This window comes from Aegilops tauschii, chromosome 3 (genome assembly GCF_002575655.3).
Source record: "Aegilops tauschii subsp. strangulata cultivar AL8/78 chromosome 3, Aet v6.0, whole genome shotgun sequence".
In the NCBI taxonomy this organism is placed as follows: Eukaryota; Viridiplantae; Streptophyta; class Magnoliopsida; order Poales; family Poaceae; genus Aegilops; species Aegilops tauschii.
Window position 1 is genome coordinate 582,433,408 of NC_053037.3, and position 10,872 is coordinate 582,444,279.

At 49.9% G+C, this 10,872-nt stretch overlaps 2 protein-coding genes and 1 long non-coding RNA gene across 3 annotated transcripts; 1 reads left to right on the forward strand and 2 right to left on the reverse strand.

The window, feature by feature from the left end:
• Positions 1-1,614: 1,614 nt before the first annotated feature.
• On the reverse strand, positions 1,615-3,335 carry LOC120962020 (uncharacterized). The gene is made up of 2 exons (XR_005752749.3): positions 2,563-3,335; positions 1,615-2,033 (listed from the first exon to the last, which is right to left on the reverse strand). It is a non-coding gene; the product is annotated as an uncharacterized lncRNA (long non-coding RNA).
• Positions 3,336-4,374: 1,039 nt separating this feature from the next.
• LOC109765762 (chitinase CLP) lies at positions 4,375-5,855 on the reverse strand. The gene has a single exon (XM_020324539.4). It carries the CDS (start codon positions 5,814-5,816, stop codon positions 4,530-4,532), a length of 1,287 nt encoding a protein of 428 aa, XP_020180128.1. The 5' UTR covers positions 5,817-5,855; the 3' UTR covers positions 4,375-4,529.
• Positions 5,856-9,097: 3,242 nt separating this feature from the next.
• On the forward strand, positions 9,098-10,438 carry LOC109765761 (chitinase CLP-like). Its single transcript, XM_073511187.1, has one exon. It carries the CDS (start codon positions 9,140-9,142, stop codon positions 10,364-10,366), a length of 1,227 nt encoding a protein of 408 aa, XP_073367288.1. The 5' UTR covers positions 9,098-9,139; the 3' UTR covers positions 10,367-10,438.
• The last annotated feature ends 434 nt before the right edge of the window (positions 10,439-10,872 follow it).

Sequence of the window (10,872 nt, forward strand, 5' to 3'; positions counted from 1 at the left end):
TGCACATCTAAGTTCTATGTCATTGATCTTACATGGAGATTACATGGTCCACATTAAATGTGTAATAACTAGGGCACATCTAGAGATGTGCCCTAGACAAATCCTTAAAATACTTCTCTTAACATGGAAAATACCATGCAACCACGCATTGAAATTTTTTCACAAAAATTTAAAAGTATTCATTAAATTTCAAAAAATGTTCACAAACTTTAAATAAAGAATTGTTAACAACTCTTTAAAAATATTCACAGTTTTTTTAATGTTTGCTCAAAATAAAAATATCCATGTTGTATGGAAAAAGAAAAGAAAAATTAAAACCAATTGAAATCGGTAGAAAACTGATATTATAACGGTTATGCTCGAAACCAGTGAGCAACACAACTGGGACAGATCTCCCTACAGACAGTGGTGGAGGACTCGATTGGGGGGGGGGGGGGGGGGTCCTATCCCCCCCAAAGGCCAAAACCGAGTTTCAGTTGTACCCTGTTGGACAAAATTGACCGGTTCTTGTTCTCAGTGCAAACCATGTGCAGTCGATGAGACAAATGAAATTCCTTTTTGGACCAACTGTTGTGGTCTTTTGTTCACATGAGTAGTTTGTTGCAGTATGAAGCGGGATTTAAGGGCATGTACAATGGTGTACAGTGAGCTGTCTGTAACATATGACACATCGGAACATAAATGACGTGGAAGAAAGAGAACAGGAAAAACCAGGGAGTCCGTCTGCAGAAATAACGACGGTCTGTTGCCGTGCAAATCGCTACTTACCGACGATCTTTTTCCCTTTGTATGGAGCGCGTCGCATGTGGTGGGATCGTGGGCCTCGTGGCCGGTAGCAAACTAGCAGAATACAAGTCGTGGGCCTCGTGACTGGTTAACAAACTAGCAAAAACAATGGGATTTAAGTTGGGTAACGTAATTTTGTAGCCGCTGGGTGTTTCTTTCTTGTTGGAGTCGCTAGTGTTATAGATAGACAAAAGAAGAGAAGTGCACCGCTGCAGAGGCCATCGGCGAGCGATGTGTTTCGTATTTGTTGTATTCGATGCACCACACACTGACAGACGGACTGACGCACCACTTCAAAGTACCGTACATGTGCAGGCGAGAGGATGGAATACTACCTTTGCACCGAACACTGTATAACGTAAACACTTTACCCAGCTGCATGTATTTAAGGCCCATGCACCAGGTGGACGGTACCGATCGTTTTGCACGTTCTCGGTCAAACACGCACGAGCATCTGGCGCTGTCCTGATCAACCGACGCCGTCGTGCCGCAATGTCCCAGAGCTCATCTTCTGCTCGTCGTCTCCAAACACCCCCGCCACCGCTGCCATTGATCTTGTGCATGAGGTGCGCCGGGACGAGGACTAGGGAAGTGCTGCACAAATTCACCAACTTCTAAAGTTTGATTATACCAAGTATAGCTTTCCTTCTGCATTATCTGAACATTAAAAAATGTCACCATCCCGACAGAGAATAGGCCAAAAGAACTTACTCATGCAAGTGTGATGGTTCTTATTAGTAGCAAATCAAGGCTTATTGTCAATGAAATTTAACCAGGATACATACTGCATGGGCACGGGTACTTTTGCAACCAACCACGGGGCAGGGCTTAAGAAAAACTACTAAGGACTTTTTGGCCAAGGTTGATTCAGATCTCTATTGTTTTTCCCGGTCTTTATTCAGAGTGCTACAGTTTCGATCAGCTCGTTTTACAGTTTCTGTTAATCATTCAGTCCGGGGAAAAACAAAATACAGAAACTTACAGCACACCCACACACCATCTCCTGCATGCACTTGGTCCCATTGACATTCTGCCTGCTCTTGCCGTAACGAATCCCGAAGCCAACCTCCCATGAATACAGATTGTAGAATTCGTCCGCCTCTGCAAGCGAATCGATGACTGTACCAAGCGCTGGGTTGACAACCACCTCGGTCCCCCTATCAGCAAATCCTCGGATAGCAGCTTCGAGCGCCGGCACACGATCAACTACTCCTGCCCTCTCATCTCAGCTGCGTGGCTCTCTTGGCCTGCATTTACGAACCACAATCACGCGAAATATAAAAACCAACTAAAAGAAACAACATGATAATTGTTGGAAAAATTCACCACACCCGAAGCAGGAATATACTATGTCTAAATTTCCTGTTTATACAGTTCTCGTACATAATTTTTTTTACATCCACATGGCAAATAAAAACCATCTACAATGCATTAGGCTAAGTTCGTCCTGAGACACTACTCCTGCAAGCCCAGTTCATATGTAGTACTAGCAATTCCACTTGTACTTTTGGTAAAAATTGGCATCGAATACCCGCCCCTAGCAGTACTGCACCCAGAGTGTTTTCGTTCTCATATTTCTATGCACGGAAAGCGTAGCTGTTCATATGATAACCCACACATTTTCTTTTCGATGTCCAGAATGAACTTGCCTTCAGAACAAACTCTACAAGTTTAAGATACAATCACAGCCCCCCGAATAAGCTACAGGAAAGCACAATCAAACAAACGCACAACGAGTTGCGGCTCTGCTCAATCAAAAAGAGATGCATGAGGTACCTGCGTTTCCACCCAACGCGGATGGTGGTGTTTGTCGCAGTCGGGACACCGGGGCGGTAGGACTGAACCGCGCTGCACGAGTCGACAGTGCGCGCCCCGTCGCTGGAGCCTGCCGACGCCACATCAGGCACTAGGCAACCCTGCCCCGTAGCGTCGGCCCCCGATCCAACGGCTGCATCTCCGGCGAGCCCACACCTACGCCCGAAAAGCCGCCCGGATCGGCGTCGCCCAGGCTGTAGGACTGGACAGGACTGTGCAACTCGACGGTGCGCGCGCCGTCGCCGGAGCCTGCCTCCGCCACGCCTCCGCCACCGGAACTTAACGTATGCAGGACGCGCCCGAGGACGAGACGCCAGGCAAATCGCAAAGCTGGCCCCGCGACGCCGGGCCCTGGCCCAACGGCTGCATCTCCGGCGAGCCCACGGCTACGACAGAGCCGCCCGCCTGGCCGGCGGCGTCCAAGTCGTACGCCACCTCGCGCGCCGCTGAAACGGTTGTCGCCCTCGTCGATATGCAGTACCAGCGCGCCATAGAAGCTCGTGAGCCGTGGAGCCAACGGGAATACAATGATAGAAGCAGAAATTTACTCACCCAGAGGCCAACGCCGTCGTCGTCGCCCCAGGGATCGCCATCGTCAGATCCAGACGGACCTCTCGAGCGCCCAGTTTCTCGCCGGCACAGCGCGGTGTTTGCCAGAGGGGGAGGGAATTGGGGTGAGACGCAGGACAGGACCCAGAGGTGGGGGTACACGCGCACTTTACAGAAACAGTACCCTGCCCCATGGAGTAAAAAAATAAAGGTACGTCACTGCGCTCTGCGGACAGGGCCTGTTCGAGTCAGAACTGCACCCCACAACACCAACGTATTCCCATGTATCGGCTCATGTATGACCACTTTCCGCATTTCAACTGATTTCAGCGCACGGATCACCTCAACTAGACCACCGGTGGGATATCTGCGATCATCTGCCGCTGCGTGCAGGAAGGCCACTCTCGACAAAAGACACCCTGTTGTAGAAGATGTCTGTAGTTTTGTTATAAGTGACGTGGAATAATTTTATAGACAGCGGTTGTTGTACATGCCCTAACTAAACATGCCAAGAAGATAAAAATAGTAATAACAAGGAACGATGCCAAGTGAGATGACGTTTGAGTAATGAAGTCGTTCTCAAGGTTTCGGATTCATCACCACCAGAGTAGTAAACTTGATTTTGTGAAAGCACAATTCTAGGTTCTGATATATAATCCATTCTATACGTTTTTATGTGTCGGTAGAGCCATATAAAGACACATTTATACGGCCACATCTCGGTATCACGCGCGCCACCACCGTATACGTGCGTACAACTAACATTAGTGATGCTCTTATTTGTTATCTTTAAATAGAAGAAATGAAAAAGGTCAAAAATAATCAAGGAAGTGAATCTACTATAAAGTAATTAAGAAATCCAAGACATCTTTTCCAAGTAACTTTATTCTTTCTTTCAACCTTATAGTTAGCCCATTGATTGGTATCTTCTGAATTTATCCATCTTTTCTTATCATGTAGGATAATCTACACTAGAAGTTACGGAAGATACATATATATAGTACAATGTTGTTCGAAATTTTTAACGCCATGTCACGCTGACTTGAGCTCCAACTCCATCCACTTGGCATTGTTGCGAAAATAATCGACTTAGTCATCTATGTATTTATTTCATATTTTGTAATGATTCAACCATGATCACCTTTACTTTGTTAACCTCTTTTTTAAAAGAAAAAAAGACGTGTGTGCGCTCCTGTACTGTACTGTGATATTTGATGCAGGGTGTTTGTTCGTCACACGTGTGACACTTATCATTTGGAAATAAATAAGCTTTTTTAACAGTCGAAATAATAGATGCAAGGAAATCCGAAATCCACACGACACGATCACAAACTTTGACCAAGCAACACTAGATCCATGCGTGTAACTAAGACCAACCACTAGGCGGGCACGGTAAAATTGAAGTTGCTGCAGAAGAGCCCTCTGCCGTTGATCTGCCCGGTGAAGGCCATCGTCTGCTTCTCCTCGTTGAACACCACAAGGTTCTCCTCCATCTGCAACCCTCCGAGCACCACCGCCGGCGCCGGACCGCCGCCATAGCCGGCCTTGTCCCCCTCCTTCATCTCCACGAAACCGAAGCACGCCGTCGGGCGTCCGATCACCAGCGCCATGGAGTTGATGCCCTGCACCGCCCAGCCCGAGCCGCCCTCCAGCCCAAAGCCAACCGTCGGCACGAAGTAGCCGAACCGCGTCAGTGACAGCCTCGAAGAGTTGTAGCACAGCTCGAACGGCGACCCGGCCGGGGAGGGGACCCTCGCTCCGGCGGTAATCGCACCGTCGCGTTCCATGGCCTGGTCGAACGCGTCGATGAGCGGGCGGTACACGTCGCGGCGTACCAGCGCGTACGAGGTCGTCGTGGAGAAGCCAATGGTGAGCGGTGCGTACGTGTCCAGGGGCACCTTCACTCCGTCGACGAAGACGCCCCTGCTGGCCGAGACGTAGTAGCCGGGGGATTCCCCGTGCTTGCGGAGCGGGGTGTCGCCGCCCAGCATGTCCGAGATGGACCGCCCGTTCGCCGCGAAGAGCGGGCCCCCGCCGAAGATGGCGACGCCGTCGCGTTCGCGGTTTCCGAGGCAGAGAGCGAACGAGTTCGCGACGCCCTGCGTGCGCGCGACCTGAGCGGGGAACGCGAGGCCTGAGCGCGCGAGCCCCGCGACGCCGACAGCCCCCGCCGGCAGCCCCTCTAACAGGGAGTCCGGCGCGCAGGACGCCACGGCGGTGAACGATACCGGGCCCAACGGGTTCCTGCCGTCGGTGGCGTTGGCGGAGAGCGTGACGCGCGTCATGTCCCCTGACGCGGTGTCGCCGGAGATGGGGTTGTGCGGGTGCGCGGTGCACTTGCAGCGGTAGGGGTTACCGGGGTCGGGCATGCCGTAGCCGGTATGCTGGCAGTTGGGCGGGTGGAAGCGGTGCGCGCGCATGCAGTCGATGTTGTTGCACTCGAGCGTGTCGTGGGAGGCGCCGTCGTCGCAGGTGGACCAGACCATGGGGCCGGAGAGGTCGAGGACCAGCGGGCTGCCGGGCTTGACGGGGATGGTGTAGAGGGAGGTGGCGGCGTCCCGTGTGACGGCCGTCACCAGGGGCCTGCCGCCGCCGTCGCCCGCCGCCGTGCTCGCAAGCACACAGAGCGAGACGGCGACGAGGATGAGGTCTTTCGTTTGCCACATTTTGAAATTTGGACTGGGCAGTGCTGTGTTGTGGTCGATCGAGGTGCCATTGTTAGCTTGTTATATACCGCGCGCAGAGCACGGTGACTAGATCGATAGTGTGTACGTGAGAGATAATGTTTGCTGGTTTTCTAACCAAGTTTTTCGCTGGAAGTGGAAGTTAGAGAGTAGACCCGATGAGCGTGCCGGGATTCTCGTTGATGGCTGCCACACGACGGAGCCATGAGCTAGAGCGATGAGTCCGCGATGATATGCACTAGTTTATTGATCCGGGTGGCGTACATAGTGGATCTAGCTAACTGATGGTGTGGCACTCCATGCCATAGTGATAATTATGGTCAAATGATCGATCATCAAACTATAGAAGAAACTCTGCTTGGATCCAGATCTCTCCGCGCATAGAAAGAGAAGCTCTGCACGTTGTTTCATGTGGAATTTGGATTCATGACAATTGACGCATACAAGTAGAGGAATCAAGTCCTTTGGAGCGGAGTCTACCCAAAGACTAGGAGGGGCAAACCTAGCCCATTTTGCCAATTCATGCGCTACATGATTGAACTCCCTAAGGACTCGTTTGATATAGTGGGATTTCGAGCCCCAAAGGGGATGGGGATTTCAGAGGATTGGGTGAATCCCTCTCTTCCGCCCAATCTCCTCAAATCCCTTTGAATCCTCAATCCCCATCCAACCACAATAATTCAGAGAATTGCGTAGTGCTATTTCCTCCTGTCTCGCCAAGAAGGAGCTGCTGCGAGCGGCAGCGACAAACAAGCTGCGAGGCGGCGGGGGTCTCGTTCCGCGAGGGGCTACGCGAGGTTGTTCAGCCGCGTGGGTCGGGAGGGGGTTGGTGGGGATTGGAGTGGTTTGACCCATTTAATACCTGCGAATCAAATGGGCTGATGGGGTTTCTGGGGGATTTTGGGCCCTGCGGGGATATTCCTCTCTAATCCTCTTCAAACCTCTTCCATCAAACGAGGCCTAAAGCAATGCTCACAAATTACATGGCTAAAATGTAGAGACATGAAGTAACAGTCCTCAGAGACCGCACTAGATAAAGAAGAACTACCATCATGCATGATGTGGTGATCACTGATCACGTCCAAAATCCTAATTGACCTAAAACTTGGGCACGGGAGCTTGTTCTTTTACTAGGATGGCAAATAAAACAGTTTTAGAATCTTCCAGTGTTTTTTTTTGTTTTATGTGTTTCTTTTATCATTTTTTGTGGTTTCTTGTGTTTTTCTTTTTCCTTTTATTCTTTTTTTGTGTTTTCTTTGTGTTTGGTTTTCTATGCGGACTTTCACTACTTTCTAGGTCTGTTTTCAGCGCTTTTATTTTGGTATTGATTTTCTGTGTTTCTTTATCTTTTTTTATTTACACATGTCTAATTTTTTCATGCACATCTTACATTTTTCGTATAAATTGAAAATATTTGTAAATAAATTGTGTATAAATAGGAAATATTTGTATCTACTTTTCTTCGGATGATAGGCTGCTAACCTAGCGTGCCATGCAGATCCATATCTATCCATAGAGACCTCATCATGTTGGAGAAATTCGACACCCACCGGCGGCAAGCAGTGCACGTGATACCTGAACCGAGCGCCAATAGGCCGGCCCAATTTTGAAGAGCTCCACTTCAGCCATTTTTTTTAGAACTAGCTGTTTGCTGTTTTGCTCTTATGTTTTTTTCTTTACGATTGCTTTTCAGAAATTTGTTGGCTGCGTGTATGAAAAAGTTATGTCTGTATTAAAAAAAAGTTCAGCTACGTATGTTAAAAAAGTTCAGCTACATTAAAAAAGTTCACCTTTTAAAATAAAAAGTTCAACGTATGTTAAAAAAGCTCAGTCTACACTAAAACACTATTAATAAAGATGAACATTTAAAATTCAGCCTACACTTAAACATGTTTGTTTAATATTAAAATAATGTTCATTGTATATAAAGAAAAATAACCAAAAGAAAAAGGGAAATGAAATAAAGTACAACCCAGTTAGTAGAAAAAAAAAATAGAAACTACAAAAAAAAAGAGTGGCAAACTAAACACACGACCTCTTTTCATAGTTTTTCCATGCACATCTTACATTTTTCGCATAAATTGGAAATATTTGTATCTACTTGAAATATTTTTTGTATAAATTGGAAATATTTGCATCTACTTTTGTTCGGATGATGGGCTGATAACCTGGCATGGCCTGCAGATCCATATCTGCCCTAAAAAAAATTCTATCCATGAGACACCTGATGTTCGAGAAATTTGACGCCGACTGGGCGTCAAGCAGTGCACCTGATACCGGAACCGAGCGACATTGAGCGGGCCCAATTATGAAGAGCTCCGCTTGAGCGATTTTTAACTAGCTACTTGATGTTTTTCTCTTACGTTTTTTCTTTTAAAACAAATTCAGAAATTTGTTGGCTGTCTGGTAAAAAAATCTGTGTCTATTAAAAATGTTGAGCATATATTATTAGAAGTTAACCATACATTAAGAAAAAATTCACCTTGTAAAAGAAAAGTTCACCATAGGTTACACAAAAAGCTCATCATACATTACAAAATTTCACTATATATAAAATGTTCATCACATATTAAACAATTAAGCATATATTACAAAATGTTTGTTTTATGTGAAAATAATGTTCATCGTATATAATGAGAAAAAAATAAAAGCAAAAACAAAACGCAAGAAATAAGAAAAGAAATAAAGTACAAACCAGTTAGAATAAGAAAATAAAAGAACAGAAAACGAAACTACAAAAAAGAAAGGAAAAGGAGTGGCCAACTAAACATGCGAGCATTTTTTAATAGTTTTCGTTGCAATGAGTTAGTCTACTTTTACATATACACAAACATACTCGAAATAGCTGCACTATTTTTACTGCCTTTGTTATACGAACAACACAAAAGAAGACGTGTGAGAATGTTGTAAGGTTTCCCCAGTCGGTGGCCCACCAAATTTTACTCGCAGCAGGAGAGAAGTGATAGTGGTCAATTTCTGGTGGCCCTGCTTTTGCTCGGTCGCCGCACATAGGAAGCGGCGAGAAAACCAAAAAAAGAAGGAAGCGAGAAAGAACAATCTTGTCGGTAGTAGACTCCACACACGTGGTCGCGAGTAGTCCATTTTTGCGGCAGAGCGGTAGCAGTACCATCCAAGCTGTAGGGTCGGCATGGTTTGTCTACGCATATCTTCCCGCGTAGGGTCGCCAGTGAATCCGGTGTGCAGAGATCGCACTTGCTCCTGTCCACAACCCACGCTATATAATGAGACGCACATGCGTCGATCCAGACATCCACTTCCACACCCACAAAACAATTCCACGCTCCATGTGTGCAAGAAAGATGCCACCAGTGCTCCTCCTCGTCCTGGCCGCCTCGCTCGTGGCGCTGCCGTCGTGCCAAAGCCTTCCGGTGCTCGCTACGGTCACCAAGGACGCCGCCACCTCCCTCTACACAATCCCCTTCCACGACGGCGCCAGCCTCGTCCTCGACGTCGCCGGCCCGCTCGTCTGGTCCACGTGCGAGGGCGGCCAGCCGCCGGCGGAGATCCCGTGCAGCAGCCCCACCTGCCTCCTCGCCAACGCCTACCCCGCCCCGGGCTGCCCCGCGCCCAGCTGCGGCAGCGACAAGCACGACAAGCCGTGCACGGCGTACCCGTACAACCCGGTCACCGGCGCGTGCGCCGCCGGGAGCCTCTTCCACACCAGGTTCGCAGCCAACACCACCGACGGGAGCAAGCCGGTGAGCAAGGTGAACGTCGGGGTCCTGGCGGCGTGCGCGCCGAGCAAGCTGCTGGCGTCGCTGCCCCGGGGCTCCACGGGCGTTGCCGGGCTCGCGGACTCCGGCCTGGCGCTGCCGGCGCAGGTGGCGTCTGCGCAGAAGGTCGCCAACAGGTTCCTCCTCTGCCTCCCCACCGGCGGCCCTGGCGTGGCCATCTTTGGCGGCGGCCCGGTCCCGTGGCCGCAATTCACGCAGTCGATGCCGTACACGCCGCTCGTTACCAAGGGCGGCAGCCCCGCACACTACATCTCGGCCAGGTTCATCGAAGTGGGGGACACCCGCGTCCCCGTATCGGAGGGCGCGCTCGCCACCGGCGGCGTGATGCTCAGCACGAGGCTGCCCTACGCCGTGCTCCGCCGCGACGTGTACCGCCCGTTGGTGGACGCGTTCACCAAGGCCCTGGCGGCGCAGCATGCCAACGGAGCGCCCGTGGCGCGCGCAGTGGAGCCTGTGGCGCCGTTCGGGGTGTGCTACGACACGAAGACGCTGGGCAACAACCTCGGCGGGTACTCGGTGCCCAACGTCCAGCTGGGGCTCGATGGCGGGAGTGACACCTGGACGATGACCGGGAAGAACTCGATGGTGGACGTCAAGCCGGGGACGGCGTGCGTTGCGTTCGTGGAGATGAAGGGGGTGGAGGCCGGCGACGGCAGGGCGCCGGCGGTGATCCTCGGAGGGGCCCAGATGGAGGACTTCGTGCTCGACTTCGACATGGAGAAGAAGCGGCTCGGGTTTAGCAGGCTGCCGCACTTTACGGGCTGCGGCGGCCTGTAATAATAAGTCTGTTTAACGACAGTGTATTCGTCGACTACTGCGTGTAATAAATAAGGGAAACAATTTCCATCAGAGGTCTGATAAGAACCAGTCATTAGACCCATCGTCGTCCGTCGATTCTGGTTGAATCTCACGGTCAAGATACCTCTTATCCAGTCGCCCTTTAAAAAAAAATCATGTCATTCCTAATGACCCGCATTCGCCGCCCATAACCCCCTCCAAAATCTCCCGCACGAATATCCCTCCTAGGCTTCGACCCTCTCCCCTCCGTATCTCTTGCCTCACACACCTCCCTAATATCGCCGCCAACTGCACCGACCTCGTGTCCTCGTCCTATGCGATTGCGTCCCTCATTGCATGCTTCATCCACGCGTCCTCGTCGACCAAACCAGGCACCTCAACGCCCAGATTCATTCTCCTCCTCCTCTCCATTGATGCGGCCTCAATTCATGTAGCAGTAGGTGCACTATGCCGTCACTAGGGCATTTCTAACCGATCCCTTAAAA

Excerpts from the sequence above, each read along its gene's own strand:
- LOC109765762 (XM_020324539.4), bottom strand. The coding sequence starts at position 5,816 with ATGTGGCAAACGAAAGACCTCATCCTCGTCGCCGTCTCGCTCTGTGTG.
- LOC109765761 (XM_073511187.1), top strand. The coding sequence starts at position 9,140 with ATGTGTGCAAGAAAGATGCCACCAGTGCTCCTCCTCGTCCTGGCCGCC.